The following is a 27,593-nucleotide window of genomic DNA, read 5'->3' on the forward strand; positions in this document are numbered from 1 at the left end:
AAGGAAGAAGTGGCAACGAGCCACTGTTGACAGAAGTACTCTATTCCCTCCATCCCAAAGAGGGTCAGACTGTGAAGGATATGCAGATCACCTACCGTAACATTAAGGTGCATCGCTGATCCAGACACAACTTTAGAAAAGGAGTTATGAAAGCAATGTCACGGGATGGCTCCCACAAGGAGCCCAGGAACTCTGCAGGCAGCACCCATCACCAGCGGGGTGCTGCAGCTCTGAAACCACCAATTCACTAGGACGCGTTTCTGGCAGGAAAAATACACTATCGCCCAAAAAAGCAATTATTTTTCCCCTGTAGGAATAAAGGTCTTTCCAGATGAAAATGCCGGCTATTTAAATTATCCAGCTGTCACACACAAGTATTTTTTATCATTGATAACTTCTCAATTAAATGTATGTGGAAGGACAAACCCCGACCTGTCATTTGAAAGGTGGACTGTGAATGTGGAATTCACGTAGAAATTTCATAAGCAGAGCAGCAGCACACATTTAAATGCCCTTACAGACAGACTGCCAAATGTTGAAGCCTTTTCTTTCACTCCCCACTTTCCCACCACTGAGAGAACTATTTCTCATTAACAACCAAATTGGTTTCAGATGCTCTGCTATAAGATGTTACCTTAGAAACCGTTTGGTAAAAGACTGTGGCTTCCTTCCATAGAAATCTCAAGCAGTGAAAAGGCAGATTTTCTGGCATAAATCAAATCCAATTTCTAAGGTTCACTAAACCTTTTCTCCTCGGAATAATGTTTTGTGACTAGATCTTAGCAGTTAATAGTGCACGAAGAATTGCTGGTGTGAACCAGTTTTAAATGATTTTCATTCAATTCCCTCTGTTAACTCCATTGAAATTGCTTCCAGTACTTATCATACCTTGATAGAACTTTCAGCTTCATAACTAGTAAGGATGATACGTGCTATACAGCAAATAAAGAGACCCAATACAACTATTAGTGTTATTTTCCTTCTTTCTTATACATCTTCCTAAACTACTCTGACTGATAAAGATTACATCAATCGATTCACACTATTAGAAATTTGGAAACACTTCACAACAAATGACAGACCTGTGACACAATTTTCCGTCTTCAAACAACTTTCACACACATACAAAAAAGCATGATCAACAGGAAAAAAGAGATGCGAGTACTAAGTCCGCAGTTTGCATTTAAGTAGCATATTACCACAATCATTGCCACTGTGAAAGTTTGACTGAAGAATAAATTATATGTATCATTTACAACTAACCATAATCAGCATACAATTAAGTAGAAGGATAGCAACATTAAAAAGCTTAGTTAACCTTAGATCAATAATTCAACACCAATTAAAAATATTGTAAAGATAATACTACAGAAAAAAAACAGAGTTGCAATTTACAGTGATTTGACAAAAAGAAAATGTATGTATGATAACTCATTATTGTGAGACCCTCATTGAAGATGATGTTCAAGCTGATGGCTACTTTGTTACACTGTCATAGTGCCCATGGTGCCTACTCAGACTACAGAGAAATGATGGCACTGGAAGGTGCGAGCCTTGCAGCATCCCACTGGTGGCTAATGGCATTCACGAGCTCAAAGGACAGCAGCAACGCAGCTATCCAATACCGAACAGTTTTGATCAAGTGCTTTTTATCCCCATCATCTAAGAATTTAAGATGTATTTTCTCAAATCTTGGATACTAAGCGATGCTTCTTGCAGCCCCTCCTCTCACGCTGCACATTCACCCTCAGACCAGCGTGCACCAGCATGCAAAGTCCACCCATTCAGGCGTTAAGCCTAGGCAACAGCGCTTCGTTATGAAACTGATGTAAAGCCACAAGGATACCATTCCCCTTTCTCTCCTCTCTCCCCCCTGTCAGGAGGATTTTGTATCACACTCAGTGCTGGAGGCACTTTGCATAACCATTGGAAGAACTGAAGGAGGTTTAGGAACCAGCACCTCCCTCCTCCCCACTTGGAGGCACGAGGCACCACTGCAGCGTTGGTTACAGCAGCACCTGAGCTCACCACTCAGTGCTGCCAGGACTGTGCTACGGAGCTCTGGCAAAGAAAACAGGTACGGCAACGAAAATCTGCGCTACGAAGGCTGAAAGATAAAAGTCAGGCTTTTTTTTTCATCAAGTTCTGTATCATTTTTCTACATTACAGAAACATGGTGAAAGACAAAAGTTAAATACCCTGGAGCTTGCTCCTCCGCTCATTTCAGGCTGGTTACAAATAATTCATTCATCTAATGAGCCATTAAGCTTGTATGATTTGAAAGTGTTACCAACAGAGTTTCCTACACTTTCTTCATGACGTCTTTCCTCCAAAAATGAGCCTTGGGACTGTGGCTACAATTACTCTCACGAATCTTTAAGGTTCACTTGAACTGCACTGCCTTTATTACAGTAATTATTGGCACTACAGTGCACTTAACTAATACTTAGGCCGTCTATTTCTTCTGCTTCTTGTGGGTAACTGTAAGATCCACATTTGCCACAAAGTGATCACAGAATTTTTATTATACACTTTTAATTTCTTTCAGTTCTATTTTATGTGAGTGCTTTAAAAGTACAGTCCTGAAGTCCTTATCAGGAACATTAAGTGTTCTTCTCTAGATTGAGCTTATTTAGAAAAAAAAAAAATCTAAATCTTTTTCTATTTTTCTAAAATCTTTTTCTATTTAATTCACATTCTTATATAACTCCAATGCTAAAGGGGTTTTGGAGTTTTTCTGGAAAATGGAGCAGATGAGGTAATATGGCATTGAAGATTAAGAAAACTGTCCTTTTTACAATCAGGCTCAAGGTAAAATCCCCCGTAAAAATATAAAAAGTTGGTCTCAAATGTTTGTAGGTATACAAAGAGCAGACAAAGCAGCAATTTCCTCCAGAAAAACAAACAAACAAACCAAAAGCACATTTATTTCTGTACCATTCTGTACTAGGTACGCTGATATCAGCAGAAACTTGCCCAGCACTTTCCCTCAGGTGCATTCACTAACACCCTTCAGAACCCCATTTGTGCAGCGTTTCGTCTTTTCAGGAGGTCAGTACGTTTTGTCAGGTTAGGAGAGGAGGCACATTTTACCCCGCCGCCTCCAAGCATGTACCCACATGGACCACGGCCACGTTTCGTACATACGGGAGGAGTTAAATATATGGCAGCCCTCAAAGCTCAAGTACAACTTCGCAAGGTCAGATCTCCCGAAACGGTGGATGAATCGAAGCACAAAGATTTATAGTTGTGGCATTTTGTTCATCACAAGAGGCTATTAAGGAAACTTGGTAACCATGGGTGAGAAGTAAACTCCTGACAGAACTAGGGGAGAAAAAAAGAAGTTGAGACGTAAAACAAAGGGCAGAAATAAACAGCCAATTCTTATTACGGGGTAAGATTAATAGGGGGGAGTGCCATAGGTCTTGGTATCAAGACCACTGTTCCATAAATTTCCTTAGGAACTGAAGCCATGAAAAAACAAGAGCCATGGGAAGGAAAAAAAAAAAAAAGGCAGTAACAGCTGAGAACAAGAAGTGAAGGCTTGAATCTGCTGCCATTGAACTGAGAAGTAAAATCTCACTCGATTCCAGCCCCAGCAGGACTGGGTCTTTTTTTCTGAGCACAGTTAAGTTTAAAAATGACTATGAGCAACTCTATGATTAATAATGAAGCGGCAGATAACTATGTTATAGTAACGCATAATGGAAGGAAATATCCAGATACTTCTACTCAGCATTAAGGTTCAGATTACACATAGCTTTTTGAGGAGAAAAATGAGTTTATGCTTTTCTCCATGGGGAAAACCTCCCTCCTCATACAAGCATGGCATTAATTTTATACTTTGATAGGAGGGGATCATGCGATGACTTTTCTTCTGTTTTAAAATCTCATCAAGTTACTAATTATACTGAAACTTGAGAATTATACAGAAAACAAAACAAAACAAAACTTTACAAGAAAACATTCTATGTATATTTGTGGTATCACCAACAAATTTTGCCAGGAAATCACATGCTATTTGGCCAAATCCCTGAATTTCATGATTGCTATCCCCACATCCTAGCTCCTCAAGAAAAGAAAAAAAAAAAAAAAAAAAAAAACTTTTCTGAAGGGAATCTAGAGAGCCAGAACGAGTCTTAAGAGATAGCTATAACTGAGGTTTTGGGGAAATTTTGTAGTAAACGAATGTAATTTTATTTTTTTTTTAAAGTCACGTACGGAGCTTCCCCATTCGCAAAGTTTTAAAATGCACTGGTGTGCTTATTTTTAGTTGGAAAATAGACTGAAGCACTCGGAGAGGCACAGTGGCAAAGGAAATACTTTTTAGCACTAAGGAACTTTATCGTCACGTCTCCCTCAGGCCACAAAGCTTTCCAACAAGGAGCAATGTCATGCTGAACTCAACTATGCAGCACACACATAACCTTGAAAAAGTTTCCTAATATTTTAGTTACGGGAAGAAAAGTCCTCATGCTACTGAATTATATCCAAATACATTAGAGGGTAACATTTTTACCCACCAAACTTCAAAAAAAGGAAAAATAAAAAAGAAGGAAGTGGCAACTTTCGAAGTGGAGGCTTCCTACATAGCCGTAGTAACCATGAACAATACAATCCGTATGAATTATTTTTCCAAAGCCCAAAGAGGACAATATTTTGCGTACAACTTTGACAAGTGATCCGTTTTCAAGAGTGCTGCTTTAGATAAGGACCAAGCAGCCTGTAATTAAATCAAGACAATACAAGAACATGCAATTCCCTGCTACAGTAAAGACTCACAGCAAAGTATGCAATAGTTGGAAACATGTAGCTCCCAAGCAAAAGTGTAACTGTAACAAATTCAAAACTGCCATTTTATACCAGTTATTTGCCCTGTTTTGTTTGTTTGTTTTGTTTTTTAAGGTAAACCTTGCAAATACAGAAAAAACTTACAGTTATCCCTTTAGCACAGTAAACACACCCATTTTCTAAAGCAATCTAAAGCCTTTATGAACTAGTGTACTCTCCTAGGCATACTTTTACACTTACATCAAGCATTAGCGCCAAAACAACAATTATTTTCAGACAAACCTACTCTACTTTCTACTTGAAAGAAGCCTCTGTAATGAAAAATACCATTATCTGTAGACATGTCTGACCCCCCTGCATGTGAATAATACTGTCTAAAACAACTGTTGTAATTGGAACATAAGAAATATAAAGTTATCAACAGTTTTTAAAATCATGCAATAAGCAAGAAAGATGTAGATCCTTTCTCTTTGTTAAATAAAACTTCAGCTATACAGCATATTTCTAGCACTAAGATGGGCTGCCTTAAAATAATTGGTAGGTATCTGAGGAAAGACTTCTTGTTTTACCATTGCTAGCAGACTTGTCTTCTTCTGGACACAATACAGATACAACACAGAACCTGAATACGCATGTCAATAAATACAGAATTTTGGATGTACGGATTTTGGCACATTGCTCCAAGTAAACCTGTCAGACTGATCATAAATTTTGCACACTGTATAACCTGTGGTATACAAATCCATCATTCTCACTAGAGACTGTAAACTAACCAAAGAACACTCAACTTCCTTGTTCCTGTCTCCCCTTTTTGCATCAAACCATGAAAAACTTACCGCACTTCTCCTATACAAATTAAGCCAAAGCAGCTGTGCCATAGAAACCCATTCTTAAAAAAAGAAAACAAAAACAACACTTTTTAACATCTGAAGCTTGAAGGGGAAAAGCAGTTATTGTATTTTTAATAGAATGCCATCCTAGACAGTTGTTGCACCCTCTCCTGAGTAAAGCACTCTGACCGACAACACGTTAAATGTTTCCCACTGCAGCTCTCAGCTGCTCTGTGAACGGGGTTTGACCAGCTTGGAAGTAACTTGCACATCTCTCTGGCCCACATTACGGTTGACATGACTGGATAGTTGCAACTATCTTAATGTATCATATTCATCTTCCTAAGAGCTTTGTAGAGAGATTATCTAGCAAGAGGGAACAGACATGCTCGTTACCTCAAAGATGACTTACCACAGATAAGTTATGCCTGTATGCTTAGAAGGGTAAGACGATCAACTCTTAAATCCTGCAGAAAACGCCTTCTCATTGAGGAAAGTTCTTCTCTGGTTTATTGCTTAGTGATTTTTTCTGAGCCACAAACATTAGTTAATTGTAGTGAGGTTCTAACAAAATTCTGCCATTAAGTTGTAAAAGTGTAGTAAGTGGGAAGAGCTACCATAAAGATCCCATTGTGTCAGGCTGCAGATCTTGGTACTTGTAGCTTGGCCACAAATGCAAGTGTGGTGAGTCTTGAGTTTAGTTTTTTTGTTTGTTTTTAATCTGCAATGTTTTTGCAGTGCCTATCATGGATTTCTTAAAATTACCTGATTAGTACCTACCCATTATAATGTCCTCAAAAAGCTGCAGAATACATAAGCAACATGTCAAATGTTACTCTATCAAGACAAGAACAGAAAAGGGAGACCAAAGAACCGAATCCTGCTCTTTGTGACAACACTGCATGTCAAGGGAAGCTCCTTGAAAGCTACAACTGACAGAATTTATTGGGCCAGAAATTTTCAAACTTAATTTTCTTTATATTCTATGTTGTTATCCATTTTACTGCATTTGAGTTCAGGCTGATAACGAACTACTCAGTACTTATTAATACAACTAAAGGACAGCAAGAATGTGATTTCGTAGTGAGTACAAAGGAGTCTTCCTGCCTGTTTGCTGTCCAGTCTGCTTCTTCTCCCGATCACCTAAGTAATGGTCACAATCTCCAGTAGAAAAATGATGACCCTGTACATAACCTGAGATACAGTTCAGCACACACTGAAACGATGGCTGTAAGACTGACTCCGTTCTTTAAAAAGACCGCTTAAACTTTTCTTGTATTTGTAAAAAATCTTTAAGTCAAATAAACTGTCAAAAAATGACACAGGTTAGTGAAAAGAACTCAATGAATGAAGAAAACCTGTCCTTCCGAGCAGCACAGGCCCCTTTGCTCACTGTGTAGGGGCGGCTGCACGGAGTACGCTCAGGAGGGACTGAGCCAACGGGTCCCTGCACTGGGTACGTGCAGGCCACGTGTTTATGAACACATGCAATCCATATAAGCGCATGTGGTAAAAACTGTCAGCAACATTTTGTAGACTTTTAACTCCTTTTCTTGCTGATGCTGAGTTGCTAGGACTTTTGAAGTCTGTTCCAATTGTTTTGGATGAGCACTGCTAACCCTCGCTATTTGTTTAGCGTTGCTGGATGAAAACCTAACCCTATTAAAATGAAAAGCCAACTCCTATCAACTTAAAGGGCTTAACGTGCTCTAAAATCCTAAGCTCCGATTTCGCCCTGCTTTACACCAGTGAAAATCCCCAGCAATTGCCCCGCAGTCAGTGCGCAGCGCTGGGACAGACGAGAAGCGCCCGGCTCGCTTTGCCTTATGGCTTAGCCTGACGCTTGTGTGACCGAGTAGCTCCGGTGCTGCAGACAGAAAACATAAACGCCCCGGCCTGGCAGCTCGCTGGCTCTGCCCCGGTGCCGCCCCCGCCGCCAGGACTCACCGAGGCCCAGCACGGGGATGCTGCGGCCGCTGCGCAGCGGCACCGCGGGGCCGCCGGGCCCCTCGCCCCCCCCGGCCGCCGCCGCCATGTCGGGCGCCGGCGGCCCGCGGACTACAACTCCCAGAAGCCTCCGCGGCCGCCCAGCGCCGCGCAGCGCGGTGGCGGGAGGCAGGTGGGCCTCGGGGCCGCGGCGGGGAGGCCGCGCAGGGCGGGCGGGCGGTGACGGGGGCGGAGGGGCCCGGCTCGCGGCCCTTTCCCTCCCCGCGGCCGGCGGCGCTGCCGGGCGTGCCCGAGTCCCCCGCCATGCTGTACCTCATCGGGCTGGGCCTGGGGGACGCCGAGGACATCACGGTGAAGGGCCTGGAGGCGGTGCGGCGGTGCGGCAGGGTGTACCTGGAGGCGTACACCTCGGTGCTGCCCGCCGGCCGCGAGGCGCTGGTAGGTGGGCGCGGGGGGCGCGGGGGGACGGGACGGGACATAAAATCCACAGACATCCTAACAGAACCATAAAGGTTGGAAAGCACCCCCTAAATCATCATGTCCAGCCATCCCCCTGTCACCAGTATCACCCACTAAACCATGCTGCCCAAATTTGCTCAGTACTGTTCAGAATAAAAGCATCCTTTCTGGTCTGTGCCCTGGCAATAAAAATTAAAAATAATAATAATAATAATAAATCGAATAATGTAAAGAGCATGTGAAATGAGTGGTGAAACTTACGGAGACATATGTTCAGGATAGTCAGACAACATGTTTCTAGCATTAAGTACTAGGTTGAAGGCTGGACTAGATGATCCAGGAGCTCTTTTCCAACCTGAATGATCTGTGATCCTTTTCATATTCTGATCCTATGAAGCTTTATTACACATGTGAGGTTGATTCTGGAAATAAAGGCATTTAAAACATACAGAGTCCCAATGAGTAGCGAGCTGCTGAAGAAAAACAAAGGATGGAATCAAACACAAATTTACCCATATATGAGGTAAATTATTTCTTACAGAGGACTGAAAATGAAGGATTAATGTGAAGTTATTCCTTAGATGTGGTTAGTTGCAATGTACAAAAGAAAAATAAAAGCTATACAGCTAGGCTATAGTGTAGCTAGTGTCATATTTGTGTCTGGTTTTATGTCAGTGTTATAAGTATCCTGAGCAGTTCGGCTTTGACTCGGGAGAGGGGATGCCTTAAAATGGGATGGCTGGTTGAATTACTGTGCCTAGAGTCCACCTGGGTAGCTGCAGTGTGTGGGTGTGAGTGAGCTACTTTAGGAGCCAAGTCAGTATTGGAAATAATATGTTTGAAAGTAATTCTTGTCAGCGCATGAGCTGCCTAATGGGAAGCCCATGCGTTCTTGTGAGGGGAGGCAGGGCTCTCTAAAGACGTGGGTCAGACAGCTGGGGGTGGTAGTCAAGTTCTCCTTCCAGTGCCCATTGTCCGTGTTTCCAAGTAAGCATACTAAGAGAGATGAAAACACTCCCACTTGTCTTATTTTGGTGTTTCTTATTAATTTCAACTTCTAGGAAAAGTTTTATGGAAAAGAACTGATTTTGGCTGACCGAGAAATGGTGGAACAGGAAGCAGACAGCATTTTAAAAGACGCCGATGTTAGCGATGTCGCTTTTCTTGTTGTTGGTGATCCCTTTGGGTAAGATGAAGCAAAATTTTAATTATTGCTCAAGCTTGATCACTTTCTTCTTTCAAAAGGAAGGGGCTATCATCCATAGCTCTAACTCTTCATGAAGAAGCTGATTTTCAGACCAGAAGCACTTTTTATGTCTGTATATTTTTATTGCATACAAAATATACACGCAGTTGTCCACACTTCTGTCTTGCTTTGGAGTTTCCTCACCCAGGAATATATATCTGGGATATATAGATCCCCCTTGGGATATATAGATGTTTCCTTCAGCAGTCACAATCTTCATGCTAGCTTTTATAGAAAATATTTTGCTCCAGGTTTTATCTGCTAACAGAAAAGATTCTGGAATATCACATAGTAAAGAAATGTGCAATGTTTTGAGAAAACGTTCTTTTACTTGTGATTAGCATTTATAAATTGCAGCTTTAATTCTTAGCTGTTTTAGAACAAATACTGACTTGATTGTACAGCACTTAGGCTTTGATATATGCTAGTCTTTAAAATCAGTTAAGTCATTAAAAATGTCTTCTCAGTTTGGTTTATTAAGCCTTTTGTTTCCACTTCTAATTCCTACTGAAAGGTACAGTCTTTTTCTATTACCAGAAGGATCTCCCTTCTGTCTTATCAGTCAGGCATCATCAATCTGTAATGTCAAGCCACATAGAAGAGCTTTTAGTCTCCAGCTGGTGATTCAAGATTTATTTGTTTTCACAGTGCTATGGGGCACAAGAAAAAATCAAATCACCGAGCACCCTATTTATCAGTGAAAAAATAGTTTATGAAAAAGAAGAGCAGTGCACACCTGTCAAAAGTAGATAATTTATGTAAATACAGGTTGAAGGGAATTAGCAAGAGAATATTGTATTAAACTAGTTCTTAGGGACAGATGATGCTGTATTTCAGAAATATTAATTATACTTTTAGTGCATATTAACATTAACATTGGGATTCATGTAGAGTGTAGAGCCACATTACCTGTATCCTTATGCTGTGATCAAGGGACTGATGTAAGTGCACAACATAAATCCTCTACATCTATTTAATTATAATTGCTACTTGTAAGCAGCATCTCCATCTGCCTCAATTATCAGTCATTTCAGCAATGAAATATTGCAGTTCTGATCAGCTATAACATACTCCATCACCGTAGAAAACTACCCTTTTTTAGAATGAGTTGCTACTGTCTAAATGTTTGTGTTCTTAGTTCTTTGTATTGCAGTTAGAACTGCTCCTCTGCCTATGTAGAGCCCTGAGGATTTAGGGCTTTCAGAGGTTTCTTGGAAGGAATACTGAATGTTTCTATCCTAAGAGAAGCCCCATGAGAGTTGGTCAGAAGCTGTGTGACTGCAGCTGATCTTAGAGTTTCAAGTATGCTTGCCAGCAAGAAGAGCACTTGGCAGTCTTAGGAACCCTCAGGTGTAAGTGGTTAATGGTGAAGGTGATGAAACAAATTGTGTCCATTTTAAAGTTCTCACTGGTGCTCACTGCAAGTGTTTCCTCTGCAGACATAGATAAAACCATGGACGTGCTAGCAGGAGTCTGACAACTTTAGTATTGTATTGGAAAGCCCGCCTTCATCTAGCCTGTGCTAATATCTGTATTATTAGTACCCACAAAAAGTCTTAAACTCAGTATCAGTGACAGCAAACACACCGGTATAGCCTTGGGCGCAGAGGGCTGAATCCATCCAGCTTCTGCACGTATAGCTGAGGGCTCGTGAGGGCACTTCTGCTCTCAGCCACAGTCATTACGGACAGATCTACTGGGAGAAAAATCTGGTGGGAGCACATTTCAGTGAATAAAGCCAGCTGATCCCTTGCTCATTTGATTTCCTAAATTCAGATTCCTCTATTCATTTTTCCTTCAGTGAAATTGATTCTTTTTTTTTTCTTTTTTTTTTTTGTAATGACTCATTCCACAGACTTAACAGCTGCTGCCACATTTGTGTTCCTGTCTGAAGCACCTGATCTGCCATTGGTGCTGGTCAGACATGAAGCGTGGAAATTATCACACTGATAAAGGGGGAAATTCTGTTAGAGCAACCGAACCAGGCCAGGGTGAAAGCAGTTTTCCTATTTAATTATTCCAATCAGCATATGCAAATTCTTTCTTTGGAATGGCCAGAAACATGTGGTACATCTTTGGGATGAGATGGCTAAAGTCATTGTTTAAATTTAGGCAGGGGTAGGTGCGTTTTCCTATTTCACATGGAAAATGGAGTGCTGAGCAGGTACGTAAACACGTGGGCAAGCAAAACACTTAAAAATTGTCACAGTTCAAAAATCAGATTAGCTGGATCTATGTTTACTTACCATCTTAGAAAGACTTTAGTCCTAATCTTGTTATTTGTGAGCCCAGTGATTCTTGCTCCAGTCACTGTAAAGTGTTTTTTTTTGAGCATTATGCACCTAAGAGCCAAATTTAGCTCAGTTCTAAACTTAACTTGATTTTTCTGGGTTACTTCAGAATAAACTTGAGCACTCAAGCCTAGGCATTGTTAGTTTGAGTCATTTGGCTTAAATGTTCATAAAAGTACATTTAGTGTAAGGGTGTTTTTTCCAGGTACTGAACGCAGTTAGTTTACCTCATTCTGTTCCAAGTTCTTGTTCGAGAGTTGCTTTCCTAGCATTTCCTCGATGAGAGAAGGTCTGCTTGTGCAGTGAGGCGTTTTGCTGAAGCCTATGCCAAACAGAGCTGAATTTCACAGCTCAACAGATGTCCAGCAGGCACCTGCAGAAGACAAAGGACAAATGGAACTTTCCTTTTCACGTAGTTGCCAAAGCTGCTTTAAAAAGGAACAATTGTGCTAGTGTTAGAGTTCTGATGATGCCAGAAAGAATGGTAGCACACTGAGGCTTTTGGTATTTTCAGCTGGGGAAGGCAGCGTGTGGAAACCTTATTGGGGATTTTACTTTCCTGTAGCAATTAGTCAAGTTGTTGTTGCCCTTTTGGCACCTACGCATTTCCCTATTTGTAAAGGGTTTAATTTTACTTTCAAAGCAAACTGTAACGATAGCAAGACTTGGTCACTGTATCTTTTCAATCTTTAATCCCTTTCCCTTCTTACCACAGGGCCACGACGCACAGTGATTTAGTACTACGTGCAGTAAACTTGGGGATTCCGTACAGGGTCATTCACAATGCCTCAATCATGAATGCAGTAGGATGCTGTGGTCTACAGGTAACATTTTTGGATATATGGTATCCCGCAAGTGCTAAACATAGAATTAGTGAGCTCCTCTATTGCTGTAAGCAGTGCGTGTTGCAATCCAAAGCTTGAAGATCTGTAGCAATTGTACAGTTCTGTTGGCAGAATTTGTTAATGCTTCCTTTTCAGCATGCTTCATGCCACCAGAAGTCCCTTTTGATGAGCCCATGTGTAGTACTTTTGTTCTTCTCTGTTCTCTAACTTCCCTCTGCCTCAGAAAGCTTTGGTATTTAAGTTATTTTACAGATAAAGCTTTGCTCGTGTTGGCTTCCGTGCATTACTGATGGTCACCTGATAAGTTTATTCTTAAATTAGGTTGTTAAACCCATTGTGGAGCATGCTGGTCTTGTAGTAAAAGGAATGTATGCACAAACCTATGTGCCCAACTGGGATTGTAACTAACTCCAAAATGTTGTATATGATGCATTCCTTCTCTCCCAGGTTGACCAGCCTTCGCTTCCTACTTTAAACAAAGGTCCCACTTTACCAAGACTATAAGAAAGCACAGGAATATAGGTGTGCTACAGGGAACAGTTGAGCATTTGAATGAGTTTTCATCATTGCAGGAGGAAGCATTCCTTCCTAGCCGAACAGAACGAACACCGTTTTTTGTTTCAGTAAACTGATGCCTTCGGATTTACACTGGCAAACTTCACTAGCCATATTTCGGTGCTGCCCAACAGCAGAAAACCTATTGCAATAAACTGGGTGTTATATCTGCGATCACCTCTGAATGGTTTAGAAATGTGAGAACCCTGTCTGATCTGACAGCTCAGCGACGCTGCAGTGACACATATTCTGAGATCATGCCCATATTAAAGGCAATGCAGGATAGGATCATCACATTCTTTGTAATTCTTCCTGTGGGCACTTTCTAAGTGACACCTGCCTATTGCTATAAGACTGGCAACATTATCTTTTAGGAAGGAAATAGGTTCCTTGATGTCTAAAATCTACGTATGTAGCAGACAGATGGCAGCTATCGCATGACTGCGCTTACTGGGGCAGATAACACAAGAGCTAAGGCTGGGGCTCACTCTTTCCCCTTTTGGCTTCACAGTGGTGCAAAGTTTGCTTCTGCAGTTGAACTGTTGACAGGTAGCTTTTGCTACCCACTGCCTTTCTACTCTTGTTTTTTAGCTCATTGGGAAAGAAGATGCAAGGCTCATACTCCCCAAAAGTACAGATGACTAGGTTTTGCTTCCTCCGTAACTCCAGTTAGGCGTAGGAATGAAGACTAAAGCTTCTAGGTTAATTGGAGAAAAAAAAAAAAAAAAAAGAGAAGAAAACTAAGTGGGAACATATTACAGTCGTATGTTTTTTCACGTATACAGAGTTTTGGAGATTAGCTTACTATTTCCTTATCCCATACTGAAAGGAACAGAGCACGGAGGAAATGTGATGTTATTCACTCTGGCAATAGTCTCCTTTTCCGTTCTGGCTTGGGAGGGACTGCCTTCTCATAAGTCAACATTCCCGTTGTTGTAAAAGGCATTTTAGGAAATAGTGATCATATTGTGTTACCGGACAGGCCTATAAGCAGCTATACATTTAACTCTTCATTGTACCTCAAAGGCATAAGCAGCAAGTGAGGGGTATCTTACAAAAAAAAACAACAAAAAAACATACAAAAAACAGCTGGTGGTTTAATTTGAGTTGTGGTGGAAGTTTATAATTTCTTTCAACAGTCTTTACTGCTTTATGTTCATGGTGATCTCCTGCCATCAATTTACTTTTGGAGTTAGCGTGTTTCAACTTGCAATGTTGCTGTCAAGTATAACAGGGATTCCTCTTTTGCTTCACCACAGAAAAGGCTTGGCTTTTTTTCTTGTTTTAATCTGATTGTGATACAAAACCTCTTTCTTTCTTACTAGAGAAAAACAGGAAACACCTTTATACGCTGTTCTGAAAGCCATGTGCATAGTGAGCTGTAACTGCTGATTAGGCCTTGGTAAAATGCAGCTACAGCCCAGTGTGTTCACAAAGGAGCGTGTCGCTTGTCACCAGTGATGTTTCTGTGTAGCCAACAACATTCTGGCAGTTGTGCAGTTTTCCTGTACAATAATTACTGAAGTAACTTAACTAAAGTAAGCTTTGTGATTCTGTATATCCGAAGTATTGTGCAGCAATCTCTGCGTGTATGTAAACGTTATCTACGAATTTTAGATAAGTTCAGAGCATTAGTGGTGTTTTTCCACAAAGAGCATAAATATGTTTCTTGTCAACTTGTGAAGGGTGAATGAATTTTTTCTAAAAAAATAAAATAAAATAACAACAACCTGCCTTGCCCATGTAACTAACAAGTAGTGGAGCTGTTCTGAAGGCTGTACAGGCTAGGATTTTATTCTTATAAGTAAGTGAGACTCAGTAATTTAAGTAACTGAGCAAATAGGAAACAGAAGGTGAAGTGGGGAAAGACACAAGGAAAAGTGCCTCTGTGAACGCCTCTTAGCATGTTCTGTGGAGGTTCACCTCTCTTGCCTGGAATTTGACATGCGAGTACATTGGTCACTACGACTCCTGTTAGAGTGGAGAATGAACGCCAGAGGAAGGAGTCACGCAGTTGACTACGCACTGGGGGAGTCAGAGAGGTGGGACAGGAGTCTTCAAGGGAAGGCTGAAATTCTCAGAGGGCTTCTACTAGGTGGTAGCTAATGGGGCATGTCAGCTGTCCTTGTCAACGGCTGCACCCCCGTTCTGTAACTTTTAACACTTAGTATTTTTGGTAACAGGCTTACCTCTGATTTACCGCTGCTCAGCTGCCCAGTGGTCATCTTGATGCTGCCTCAGCCCTATCTGATGGGGATTCAGCATTGCAAGTTGAGAACAAAGGGAAGAGTCTAACCTGACTCCCATGGCTTTATCTATACCCACACTCAGTTTTTAGAGTAAGTGCTGGCTGCTAAGGCTTTTAGCCCTAGAATAAAGAGACAGATACATTCAAAAAACAAAACAAGAGCAAAATTCTAATTTATGCCTTTTTCCTTCCTTCCTAATCTGTGTGACATCTGGATGAGTTTGAGAGGGTCACTGACTAGAATGGGCAGAACGGAGCTCTCAGGACAGAATTCATCCTGACCCCGTCCTGATAGGCGTGTGTTTGAGGGGGCAGATGGATGGTCAAGCACAGGAGGAAGATGCATCATTCTGAACTGGGATGCATGTAAAGGGATGATGCAGCTTGAAATGGCTTGAAAAAACGGTGCTACTATTAAAAAACAAACAAACAAACAAAAAAAAAACCACTAAGGTGCAAAGCTGGAAGCAAGCCATGGGGATGAGACAAAAGACTAAGGTAAGGAGTTAGAAGAAAAGTACAGGAAAAGAAAAGACAGAAGAAGGAAGAAAGGATTTTCCAAGAGATATGTTTGAAAATAGCTAGAATAGAATATGGTGAGCAGGTTCTAGCTTCAGCAAACATACTAATTAGTTAATCCTGCTAGTTAGCTGAAATGGCATATAGCCCTTGTACTGCCCCAAATCTCTGCCTGACTGGAAAGCAGATTATTATCTTGTCCGTGTTATCAAAGTACAGTGAATGATCTGGACTGCCTCAAGAACCTTAAGTGATGTGTTCTTAGTTTAACCTTAGCAATAAACAATAGTTTATTTTTACACCTCTAATCTAAGGTCTTTGTGGAAGGAGGGAGTTACACCTCTTTCATTTGTAGAAAGAGCACCATTGTATTTTCTAGGTTTTCAGTTATCATCTTTTCAATTGGTTCCATTCATTTCTTCGTTTTAATAAAGAGGTGTAGCTCCAGAGGAAGAGCCACTCATTGCTGGGAGAGTGGTGCTGCTAGTTTTGTAAGCATTTATTTTATATTTTGGTGGGATAGTTAGTTAAAAACATGTCATAGCAAAGACCTGCCTTTCTTTTGAGCCATACCCACTTTCCACCTGAATAGCTTCGGAACAAACATCTGCATGTCCCCTTGTCTCTTTCAGTGACTCATCTTCATGATTATTTTTTTTGTTTGCAGTCCACTTAGTCCTTGCAACACAATTACAGCTGCAAAGTAGTTTTGCCTTTTTGCTGCTAGCTGTTCATTTAAACACAAAAGCAGTGCTTGCTATGTTGTCTTTGAGTCTCCGCTAAATAGGTGAGTAACCTTTCTGTGTCAAGTAGAGGAGTATTACTTGTAGATGGGGAGGCTGAAGGATACTGTCATAACTTGCCGTGGTCATAGTCAAATAGAAAACCCGTAGTAGTTGCGGGAGCGGAACCAGAGTACCACCTCCACCCTCTCTGTGCCTCTTAACCTTTCAAAAATACTCCTTGCTCTAATAGGAGGGGCTCTATGCAAATGTTTTTTTTTTATTCACTGACAGTTAAAATAAACTGTTTTCTACCACTAGTTCTTGTCTCTGACTACCTGCCTCTGAGCCTTTTACAAGTTGGCATTTGCTTCTCAAACCAACTAAATGGTAAATCAGTGTTAGTTACACGAGCTTATTACTCGTTTTTGCTGTGCAGCTTTGTGCCAGTTGTCACCAGAAAATACAGCCCAGAAACACCCATTTACTCCCAACAGACTTTTGTCTCCATTTGGTTGTCTTTGTCTCGGATGAGTAATACCAGTGAGTAGGGTGGGAAGGTTTGATATCGCTGGGAAGAGTCTAACAAGCTTACCAAAGATAAAGGGATGTTACCTTGGAGGGAAGATGCTGTCCTGTTCGGTTTGCTGGAAGTTTTGAAGGCTTTTGATAGTTGAATTTTGTTCTTCTTGTAGAGCAGCTATTGCTTAGGCACTGATCTAGGAGACAGCTAAGAGGAAAAACATGTTCTTGCCTTTATCTGCTTTTATGTGGTTACTCTCAGCTGCCTTCTGAAGACTGCAGTCATGTGGAGTGGGCTTCCACCAGCCAAACATCTTTCTCTTCGCAGTCCCCTTGCTGCCACGTACTGAGGGGACTGGAGGTTCCTGGGACAGCCTGTGGGTAGCACAAGGAGCTGCAGCTCTGTGTGTTAACTGTAAAAAACATTCCTCTTCACGTGAGCCTTCTCCTGGGATGGATTCAAAGTTGTTAAAAGTCCACAGCACTAAATAAGATGGCACAAACAGCCAGGCCTAGGCCTGTGGTTGTTTAATAGGACCAATAGCAAACAAAAATGAAGCTTGTCTGATTCCTGCTACCTCTTTGTTGCTGATTGTCCTTCCTAGGCTGTTCTCTGGCAACAGCATACGATACATAGCACAGTAAGAACCTTTTAATATGCTGTGTATGGATAGTAAGGAGGGTTGTTGACTGCCTGGGGAGGATAAAGGGAAAAAGTCTGACTTGTTAGGTTCCATTTTTGAGGATGAATGTTACCTGGCATCCCATCAAAACTCTGATGACAAGGGTGAACAAAACGTGCCTTAGATTTGCAGTGTAAATTCAATGGGTTTTATCAAAAAGCCACCTGGGATGATGCGAGATGCTATACAGTCTCCAGATCCCACTGGGGAATAGTCTCTGGACGTGTCAGCAGGACGTGATCAGGCTGTGTGGTATGTTCATTTGCAGAGCAGTCCTGTCCTGTGAAAACTATCTGCAGCGTAACGTCTGAGTATCCTCACAGTCCTATGGGGTTTGTGGGATTCGTGTGGGTTACATTTATGCTGAAAAATGTACTGACAAGACTCCCTTTTACCTTCCTCCCCTGTCATGTTTCCACTTGTGAAGCTGTTCTGAAGTTTTAGGAGAGGAGGTAGGCTGTCAAGTGAAGAATTGCTTTATCATTGCAGCTGATACAGCAGTAATTCTGGGAGAGATTCTACAAAAATAAATGTCTGCATTTTGAAATGTTTACTTCGTGGTTTCTCTGCAGCTGTTGTCCTACTGCCCTTTAATATCATCTTGCATTGTCTCTCCTGCTTGCTTTTAGAGGCGATGGGGGAATCTTCCTTTTTTAATTTTCCTATTTAGTCTCAGCTTGTTTCTTCTTTTCATGCTCTGTATTTTTGTGGTGGTTATTGACACCAGTATTTTTAGTGAGGTCTGTCGATCTGGACAGCTTCAAGTTGCTGATGTCACTCAGATTGGTCATTACTGAAGTTGCTCGTTAGTTTCATTGAAATTCTAGTTGCAGGCAGACTGTCCAAGCCGAGATCATGGTGCAGCACTTTTTCTTCCAGTTTATTCTGTGAAACAAATCACAGTTTGCAATCAATTCTGCTTATACAAACAAATTAAAGAAGAAATATTGTTAATAGAAGGGTTAGAAATACTAATGGAAAGCAGACGGGCACTTCAGTACCAAAAGTTGTCTGATGTTCTTTCGTATTGTGTGTGTAAGCAAAAGAGAAAGTTCTAGCTTATTCTGAGCTGATGCAAATGTGAATTGAACAGCTTTCTTCAGTGTTTAGTGAGAGGCAGAAAACTCAGCAGACAGAGCCTGCAAAAGTTAAGCACACAAAGCTTTGCTTAAGCCAATTACTGCTTGAGCAGGGGGAGGGCTATTTCCAAAGACAGGTCTTTCAAAATGAGCTTTTGAAATTCTTCTGTGAAGATTTTGAGCATTAGGGAGAAGGTAAAAACACATCAGTTTCCAAGCTGAGAGCACCAAGTGCCTGTCCAGCCAGTTCACTGAGCCCCTGAGAAATTCTGGCACTTGTGTGCTTGAGCAGAATGTGGGCACTGTAACAAATCTGATGGTTTCTGCAAATGCGCTGCTGGAAATGTTTCAGCACGTACAGAACAAATGCTGCCCACTCCGAAACCCCAGCTGTTTGATGTCGAGTGCAGCACGCAGAAGACTGCTGTGAAACTTCATTTGCTGTTGCCCATCTTTAAAGCTGTGCCAGCAACCACGCAACACGAGTGTTTCACAGAAAATACAACACAGGGCTGTTGTTTGTTGTCATGTTGAACAATCTCGAAGCGTGATAACAATCCTTGGCTGTGTGATAATGCACGTGGGCTGACAAATGTGTGCCACACTTGTTTGCCAGTGACAAACCTGCAACCTGGAAGTTTGGGCCCCTATTCTGAATCTTCCATGGTTTGTGGAAAGGGTCCATTTTTACTGCCAGTGGGCTCTGGCTCTGGTGCCCAGTCACCTGCTGCGTCCCCGGCTGAGATCTGTGACTGCTGAGTCCTTAGGGTGACAGCGGCATTTTGGCTATTAATGCTCTCTCTGCAGCAAGGCTTTTCTTTGAAGTCCAAGACTTTGTGCTAGATTTCCAGAGGTAAGAATTAGCACGCAGCACAAGAAGCTGTATTGGGAACTGACTGACTCTGATAGGTACATGGGTAGAAAGTTGAAAGTTTGTTCTGATACAATTACGTGTTGCTTCTTTAAAGTCATGCAGGCTTGCTGTAATGGAAGAACAGTACCTCCATCTGCCTAAGTTTTACATGTCTGCAGAAATCAATTGGTAAATGAGAAAGAAATTCGTGTGTCTATGTAACTGCTTGTATGGTGATTGGTTACAAGTGGTCAAACACAACAGAAGCATCCATTTGTTGCCTCAATTCCACAGCATTCATAGATTGTATACCAGAAAGTTTCCAAAGTAGTATTTTCTCCTCTTTAAAGTTAAGAAATATGAATAGAATTAGTGCTAGAAAATCTATTATCTAAAAGCTTATTTCATACAAGGGTATAAGTTGCAAAGTCACTTCTATGAGGTTAATGAAATACGCCCCATTCCATCCCGTGTCTGTAGGAGCTACCTCAGTGCTGTCCAGGTGCTGAGAGGCTGTACAGATTTTTGAAACTACGAATACGTGAAGATACTCTGAAGTTGTTTCTACTGAACAGATGAGCCATTTTGAACAAAAGTGTTCCAATATTTCTTTGACAGACTTCGGTTTTAATGCAAAATGCGTTGAACGAGGACATTCAGTGAATCTGACAGTGGTAATGCTTATACAGAAAGGATAATTTGCTTTTTGTCGATAAAGATGATGGAGAGTCCTTGTAATGATCGGTGGAAAAGAATATCTAAGAAAAATAACAATCGGAACAAATGTTCTAGGGCATAAAAGTTTACATCCAACTTGTTTTTAATATCTGGCAGAGTAGTTTGAAAGATCTGATTCCCAATAAGACACTTGTCATTTATCCATTTCTGCACATCCTTGTTTTTTGCAGAAAGGCAGAGGTGGAAGATTCTCTCCTTCAGGGCATCAAAATGCCAAAGGGATTAATTGAGGCTGCTTTCTGTGCTGAAGGAGGGCTGCTGCTTTCTGGAAAATGACTGCAGGGGCTTTCAGATGGCAGGCAGCAAGCTGGCTTGCTAGGCTGGTACTGCACATTTCAGCAGTTGTTGATGGCTGAAGGTGTACTGCTACCTCCCCAGTGAGATTTAAGGTTCGCTTTCAGCCTTTAAGTTTTAGTTTTAAGCTTTTTACGTTTTTAAAACTTTAAGTTTAGCTGTTCTAGCTTCCCAGGTCCTCTAACAGCGAAGAGGAGAAACTCCTTTTTCCAATAGTTTTGCTTCACATTTGGTACAGAATAGAGAGAGCTTTAGCCACATAGACAAAACATAGCTTGTTTTTTTTTTTTTTTTCTCCCTTATTTTCTTCCTATAGAATACAACCTTGAAATAGTTCAAAAGGTACATTAGGAACAATACATTTAGTTCAACCTATATTTAGTTTACTGGAAGAACCTTTAGGTTGTGAAATATGCACTGTGTGTTCTCGTTCCTGTGCTAGAATGAAATATTTAAAAGAGGAAATGTAAATGTTTTTAGTAATCTTCCAGGAATCTTTGAATAAAGGCTGTACATACCAGCATGAATAGTTAAAATTTGAGCTCTTAGTCTCTTGGAAGCAAACAACTTTCTGCTTTGATTCAAATTCTGCTTTGCTAGATAGAGTAGGGGAGTTAAAACCACAACCTAATGCCACAATAGATTAAGTATGTATAGGGGAATCCCCAGATGGCACAAAGCTGCCAGAGCTGCTTATATGTAGGGTCCTCTTTTCTGCTAACAGTGTACATGGTGCCTCCCGTAGTGGGCTGGAAAAAGCTGCTGTGCCTTCTGGGTTTAAACAGAAAGTGGGGAGGGCAGTCTGTATGCTGATGGTTTCTCTGGTAGGCTTGAGCAGACAGAACATTGGCAAGCTGCAAAATCCATCTTGGTTGGCCCCATTCCAGAGCTGAATTGACCAAAATTGACGCATGCTTTTGCCCGTTTTCAAGTTGGTTACAAAAACTTTCAAGCCAAATTCTGCTTTAGGTTACATCTAATTTTCAGTTTTGCATCACTGGAAATGACTGGCAAGGGCATTGCTTCAAATGCCTTCACCAAGGTTAGGGATGAGTAAAGGCAGTGAGCACGTTTACACAGAATCTGCTGGCCGTGTTCTCACCCTACGTGCACATAAACAGTTTTGCACCTCTCTGCTTTAGGTGCAATCTGTCTCTGTCTTCAGATCTTCATCTCAGCTATCTCTTTAGACTCTTAACTGCTTTTGCATGGCACAGCTTCTGTCTGCAGGAAAGTGCTGTTGTAATATAAATCCTACCATGTCAGTAGAATCAAAGCTTAGGAAAACATTGTAAGTATTACAGCTTTACCAGAAGTTGCCAACCTTAACCAAAATAAGAAATAATAAATAAGAGTTTTGGTGCTAATCTTAAAACTTTTGCCTTTAAGACAAAGTCGCCTTCAGAATTAAGTAACAAAGAATAGAAGGTAGATTGAAAGTTATCGTACATCGGAAAGGGAAATGCCAAGATAGGTAAAAATGTTACGGGTAGCTTATTAATCGGTCTTTAACACACTTAACTGCTTGGAGAGTAAAAGAGCAACACGCCTATGTTACAAAGAAGAAAAAACAGTTCACTAATTACAGATTTTCTTAGAAAGGAGGGAGTGAAAAGGAATGCAGTAGAACTAATCAAGAGGTAGAGTGAGAGATTTTGTTTATTTAATGCAATGTTTTGTTTTATTTATGAGAGACCAAACACGTGTCTCATAGGAGTACTCCGAAAACTATTAAACTTCTTCACTATGCTCAGGACTTCACAGTGTTGCCAATTTGTTGTTTTTATAGTTTTTCTTGTGTGCTGTACTACTAATAGCATTTTTGGAATTGACTGTGGATGTGTGTCATTGGATGTTTTTTGTTTTTACAGTTGTACAATTTTGGAGAGACGGTTTCTATAGTTTTCTGGACAGATACATGGAAGCCAGAAAGCTTTTTTGACAAGATCAAGAAGAACAGGCAGAATGGGATGCACACACTGTGCTTACTTGGTAAGCAGCAGCTGTCCTGGTACCTTAGCTATCATCATCGCCAGGGGCCAGATACAATAGTGAAAGGCATGAGATGAAGTCTGGGATTAAACAGAGGTTAGATAACAGAGATCTTTAAAAATATACCAAAATTGGAACTCCAGTGTATGTGTACTTAGAATCAGTTCAGCCACTGTTCATGCTACGCCGCCCATGAATTTCTTAATTCCTCTTTAGAAAATCTGTAAGAAATTATACCTTTGTAGAAGTCGCAGGAGCAGGAGGCCTCTGGTTGCTATAAAGATCAATGTGATGTTAAGCTAGATCTAGCTCAGGATCCAGGTCCGATTGCAGTGGCTAGCAGCTGTCTTTTATTGACTTAATTAAGTTAGAGCTCAACACATTTGACTTTCAGGGAGGTGGGGTGATACTCCATTCCCTAATTATCTCATCAGGTGGTATTTTGGCAAAGGGTGATTGTCAAGTGAGAAGCTTCAGTATTGTAAAAATTCTTGCTGACCCTGGGTCTGATACAGTACAGCTCCTAGCTGAGCGCTGTCCTCAGGCTCCCCCATGGTGCTGTCTGATCTTTATCCCACCCAACAATCCTAGGCTGAAAGCCATTTTCTGAGTAACTTTATTAGTCTAGGCAAAGCCTTAAAGATCATGGAATTGCCAGTGTGTAAAATATATGGAGCTTATATATTTGTATATATACACATACTTTTCTGTATCATCTTTCAGACACAGGTGGGAACTCTCAGTACTAAGTACATTCATATTTTACGTAAAAACAAATTCTGAGGTAACTGGAGGAATCCTGAGCAGGAAACAATTTAAATGTGTAAGCATCACTGCACATCAAACTTTCCAATGCCTTGAAAGTTGTTTGTTTTCAAAGTTGGCTATATACCAGAATTCTGTTAATTGTTTTTAAAGAAGGATGACTTCCAAAGTGTTTGAAACAAGGATTATTCCAACTGTAATACATTAAAACTAAGTATTCTTTAGATTTTTGTATATAATTAATTCTACATGTATGTACTTCCTTTTTATGTTTCATTTCTTTATGCAGTAGTAAGAGAGAAAAAATTTGGAAATAGTAAAATCGAATCTCATGCTTCAGGGACAATCATAGTACCCACCTCTCATTGTAGCTCACAGCTGAAAACTGCTAATTCCTAAGCTAATCAGTCCCTTAATACAATTTGGTTGTTCTGGTCTGTGTATTGATTGCTTATCCAGCTAGATTAGATTACCAGGTAAGCAAATAATGATATAAGAAGATCAGTGCTGATACACTTCTGATTTCAAAGCAACCTCATTGACAGAAAAGCAATTTGGTAAACTATGCACTAATAATCTTGGAGATTTGCATTTTAAACCACACTCTTCAGAGTTACCTTGGTTTATGGGCTGATCATGAACTTAAGCAATACTTTGAAAATGTATCCAGTTTTCACTGATATTTTTCAGGGATTTGAATACAGATAACATTTGATGGTCTCTTGGAGAGATGGTGGGCAACTGGAGTTTCACAAAATTGCAGATGTTCAGTCTTACCTGCCCTCCTTCCCTGCCTGTCCCCTCCCCCCTTTTTCCCATAAGAGAAGATTGTCTAAATTTTGATTGGGACAGGACGGAAGTGCTAACGAAAGTAGGTTCCTGCATGGGAGTGATGTAATCACTGCCCATCAGCTGTACGGGTTTACCTTCTGCGATCACACTGTATTCATAATTTAAGAATTAATTCCCAAGAATTTAGTCCCAATACCTTGGTGTGCTTAAGCATGCTAGCATTTAGTTAAATTTGGTTTATTTAGCAAATAGGCCTGCCATTTTTATACTTAGTAATTTAGTAGTTTTTATTCATCTCAGCTACTTTGAAATTTGTGAAACTTGCACTATCTTTAGGTAAAATCACACGCATGAAATCACATTGCTTTCTTTATAGTTAACATATAAAACAATGTAAGCCATATTCCATTTTCCTGTAAAAGCTAAACTGTTGCTATAAAGTTTACAGAATTTTCTAATTAAACTAAGCTTTACCTACACAGAAAGCTAACTGGGAAGTTTGTAGGGAATCTGTACTGTATGTTACTGTTTTTTTTTTTTCTGCAGATATTAAAGTGAAGGAGCAGTCTGTGGAGAATCTAATGAAGTAAGTCACAATTTTGAAAATATATAGAAACATATGGTGTATTTACCAAGTATTTTTTGTATAAGAATAAAGGTTTCTTTACCTAAAGTTTAGTACTGAACTTGCCTGTATTCTGTTGTGCTTCTCAGTGGCCATGGTCTTTTGTTTCTTATAAGGAGTAGATTTTTTTTTTCTGTTCATTACAACAGGACCTGGCTTTACTTACAGTAACTGAATGAATCTGCAGCAGGGCATAATCTTAGTTCCTCTGAGAAGCATTAGGTCAGAATGTGGTGAGCTTTCTCCTTGACGGGTCAGGTGGTTTTTTTTTTTTTTTTTTTAACTGCTGTTCTGTTCCATCCTGAAATAGGTTAATAGCATAAACAGTGTTCTGAATTCATTCTTCCTTACGTTGTCTGGAAGCAGTGTGAAGTACTGAATATGTACCACTGTTCTTTAACAGTTAAACAAGCAAAATACAGAAAATGCTTTTATGTGCATTTAACTATATCCAAAAAACACTCATCAAACCTTCATCATCTCTGTGCAATCTGTATGTTTTGACAATGGGGAATATAAATAGTTACTTTATGCACATGCTGTAACTCTGGTCTAAATTAACATTTGTGAAATCTCACAGTATCATTGAGGTTTGTTTATTTTGGAATTTCAAAATAAAATCTGTTTGATTGAACCCACAGTTGGCAAAGAAAGAAGCATTTCATTTAAGAATATATTGCTAGTCTGTAATAATCTGTCTACAGGGCATTTGACAGGAAAACAGTAGTTTGCCCTTGAGTTTAAGCCTAATGCATCTTTCAGGAGCAATTGCAAAACCTGCATATTGCTTCCAACAGCTGAATTTGCTTTTAGGATTCAAACAATCTGCCAGCTGGAGGACCTGCAGTTTCACAGGTGTGGTGAGAGCACAAGAGAGACTTCTGCTCTGTCTTCCTTAAAATTTCCATTCTTGTCTAGAAGGGCCAGCCTGACAGCCTGGCCTGTTTAAGTTCAATTTGCTAGTTCACAGATTTCATTTGAAATAAACTGTAAGAATGCTGTAAACCATAATGGAATTGTTTATATGTTAAATTACTCTACTTTTCTGTCCTGGCAGAGGAAGGAAGGTTTATGAGCCGCCGCGCTACATGAGCGTGAACCAAGCTGCAGAACAACTTCTCACCATTATTCAAAACAGGAGACTCCAAGGAGAAGAACCAGGTACTGTTACTGCAGTGTTTTTATCTGCTACTTCTCTTCTCAGTTCACACTTAGTGATGAGTCCCTGAATCTACTTCCTTCCTCATTGCCTTAGCATTCTCATCATCTGTAGTGGAATTGGGCTCTTAATCCTAATCATTAGATGAATTTGGCAGAGCTTAGACACAGTGTAGTTCACTGAGCATGGATGAACATGCACCAGTGGCTCCTGGAGATTTAGTCAAAGCCTCAGGTTGGTAGCACTGCACTGTTTCTGCATATCTTTAACTGTGAGCTCTTTGATCAATTCTAGTTGCAGGAGGCTGATTCCAGGCATTTTAGATCAGTCAAGACTCAAAAAATTCAGCTATGTTCTATTTAAATTGGTCACACTACACTGTACATGAATACCAGTATGAATCTAGTTACCCCAAAGATGCAGGACTGTGGTTTTGACTTTGAGTTCTTAACACTAGTCAAGAGTTTATGGAAGATGTTTATCAAGACCAGAGCTGAAATCATAGCAGCTATGAAGATAACTCCCTTGTGTCAGATGAATTCCTATTTTTTTGTCTCTACTTTTAAAAGTTTATTTCTGAAACATTTTTAAGATGAAAAGGAAACAATCCTTTCATTTATCCATTATGTAGAATTAATCAGAAGCAGCAGTTTCCTCTAAGTTAATAAAATTCCTGAATTAATTGTATTTACTGCTACTGCCTTCCCGCTTTTGCTTATGAGCAGCTCTAGGGTACAGCTTTGTATTTTCTTTGAAAAACAGGCTTAATTTTAGGCTACTCCAATGATTAAATGGAGGCGTAAGAGCAGGGACAAGATTTGAGCATTCCAAGTACTTTTTCCTCTATAATCTGGCTATCACTCAGTAAATTAACCTTTTTATGAGACAGTTTGAACTTGGTCTCTGAAAAAGTTTTGAGAATCATTTCTTACATATTCTTTCTTACAGAAATTACTGAAAACACAATTTGTGTTGGACTTGCACGTGTGGGTGCTGAAGATCAGAAGATTGCTTCAGGCACGCTACATCAGATGTCCACAGTGGAATTAGGCGGTCCACTACATTCCATGATTGTTACAGGCACTATGCACCCTCTGGAATTAGAAATGCTTAAGCTTTTTTCTGTAGATAGTTCCACGTTTGAAAACGATGCATTTCAAAGGAACGCTTAAATAAAAATAGCATTTTTTTATTTGATCTCTACTTTCCTGACAGCGTATGGTTATTTTTCTGAATATGTAAAGCTTAGATTAAATGCATTTAGATTGTACTTAGCTACAGAAGATAACACTGTACGAACGTGGACCTGCTTTAGCTTCAGACTACAAACTGCAAGATACACCTGCTAGTATCAGTTTTTATCAAGTCAAGACATCTTCAGAAGCCTCTAAAACCTTAAGAATGCTTTACTTTGTCTAGTTCAGTTCATCAACATCTCCATCCATCTTAAGTTGATCACAGGGACAAGGGGTGCAAGTACAAAACTGAAGAGCTACAACAGATGTCTACGTGGCATCACTTCTCTGTAAAAACAATTAATCAAGTCTATTACAACAGTGCATGCAAATGCATTTTAGATAGTTGAAAAGCAAAACCTAAATATCTAGAAACTCAGCAGTTTTCTCATCAATAGAAATG

The 27,593-nt window shown here is 40.3% G+C and overlaps 2 protein-coding genes across 3 annotated transcripts in view; one reads left to right on the forward strand and one right to left on the reverse strand.

Annotated features, from left to right (window-relative positions):
- Positions 1-7,666, reverse strand: part of LOC311211875 (putative oxidoreductase ZK1290.5) — a 44,536-nt gene extending 36,870 nt beyond the window's left edge. For both annotated transcript variants that reach the window (XM_084290861.1, XM_084290860.1), the window contains exon 1: positions 7,569-7,666. In XM_084290861.1, coding sequence (XP_084146987.1) covers positions 7,569-7,656 — 88 coding nt within the window. In that variant the 5' untranslated portion in view covers positions 7,657-7,666. The remainder of the gene's footprint in view (positions 1-7,568) is intronic.
- Positions 7,667-7,751: 85 nt separating this feature from the next.
- DPH5 (diphthamide biosynthesis 5) lies at positions 7,752-27,152 on the forward strand. The gene is made up of 7 exons (XM_084291484.1): positions 7,752-8,006; positions 9,089-9,213; positions 12,280-12,388; positions 22,494-22,614; positions 24,718-24,757; positions 25,854-25,957; positions 26,904-27,152. The coding sequence occupies exons 1-7, from the start codon at positions 7,872-7,874 to the stop codon at positions 27,125-27,127; spliced, it is 858 nt and encodes a 285-aa protein (XP_084147610.1). The 5' UTR covers positions 7,752-7,871; the 3' UTR covers positions 27,128-27,152.
- The last annotated feature ends 441 nt before the right edge of the window (positions 27,153-27,593 follow it).

Source organism: Netta rufina (genome assembly GCF_964035555.1).
Source record: "Netta rufina genome assembly, chromosome: 8".
Taxonomy (NCBI): domain Eukaryota; kingdom Metazoa; phylum Chordata; class Aves; order Anseriformes; family Anatidae; genus Netta; species Netta rufina.

Bases quoted from the DNA above. Each gene is read 5' to 3' on its own strand.
- DPH5 (XM_084291484.1), top strand. From the start codon at position 7,872: ATGCTGTACCTCATCGGGCTGGGCCTGGGGGACGCCGAGGACATCACG. The intron at 9,214-12,279 runs GTAAGATGAAGC...TTCTTACCACAG, and splicing joins GTTGTTGGTGATCCCTTTGG to GGCCACGACGCACAGTGATT. The intron at 25,958-26,903 runs GTACTGTTACTG...TCTTTCTTACAG, and splicing joins ACTCCAAGGAGAAGAACCAG to AAATTACTGAAAACACAATT.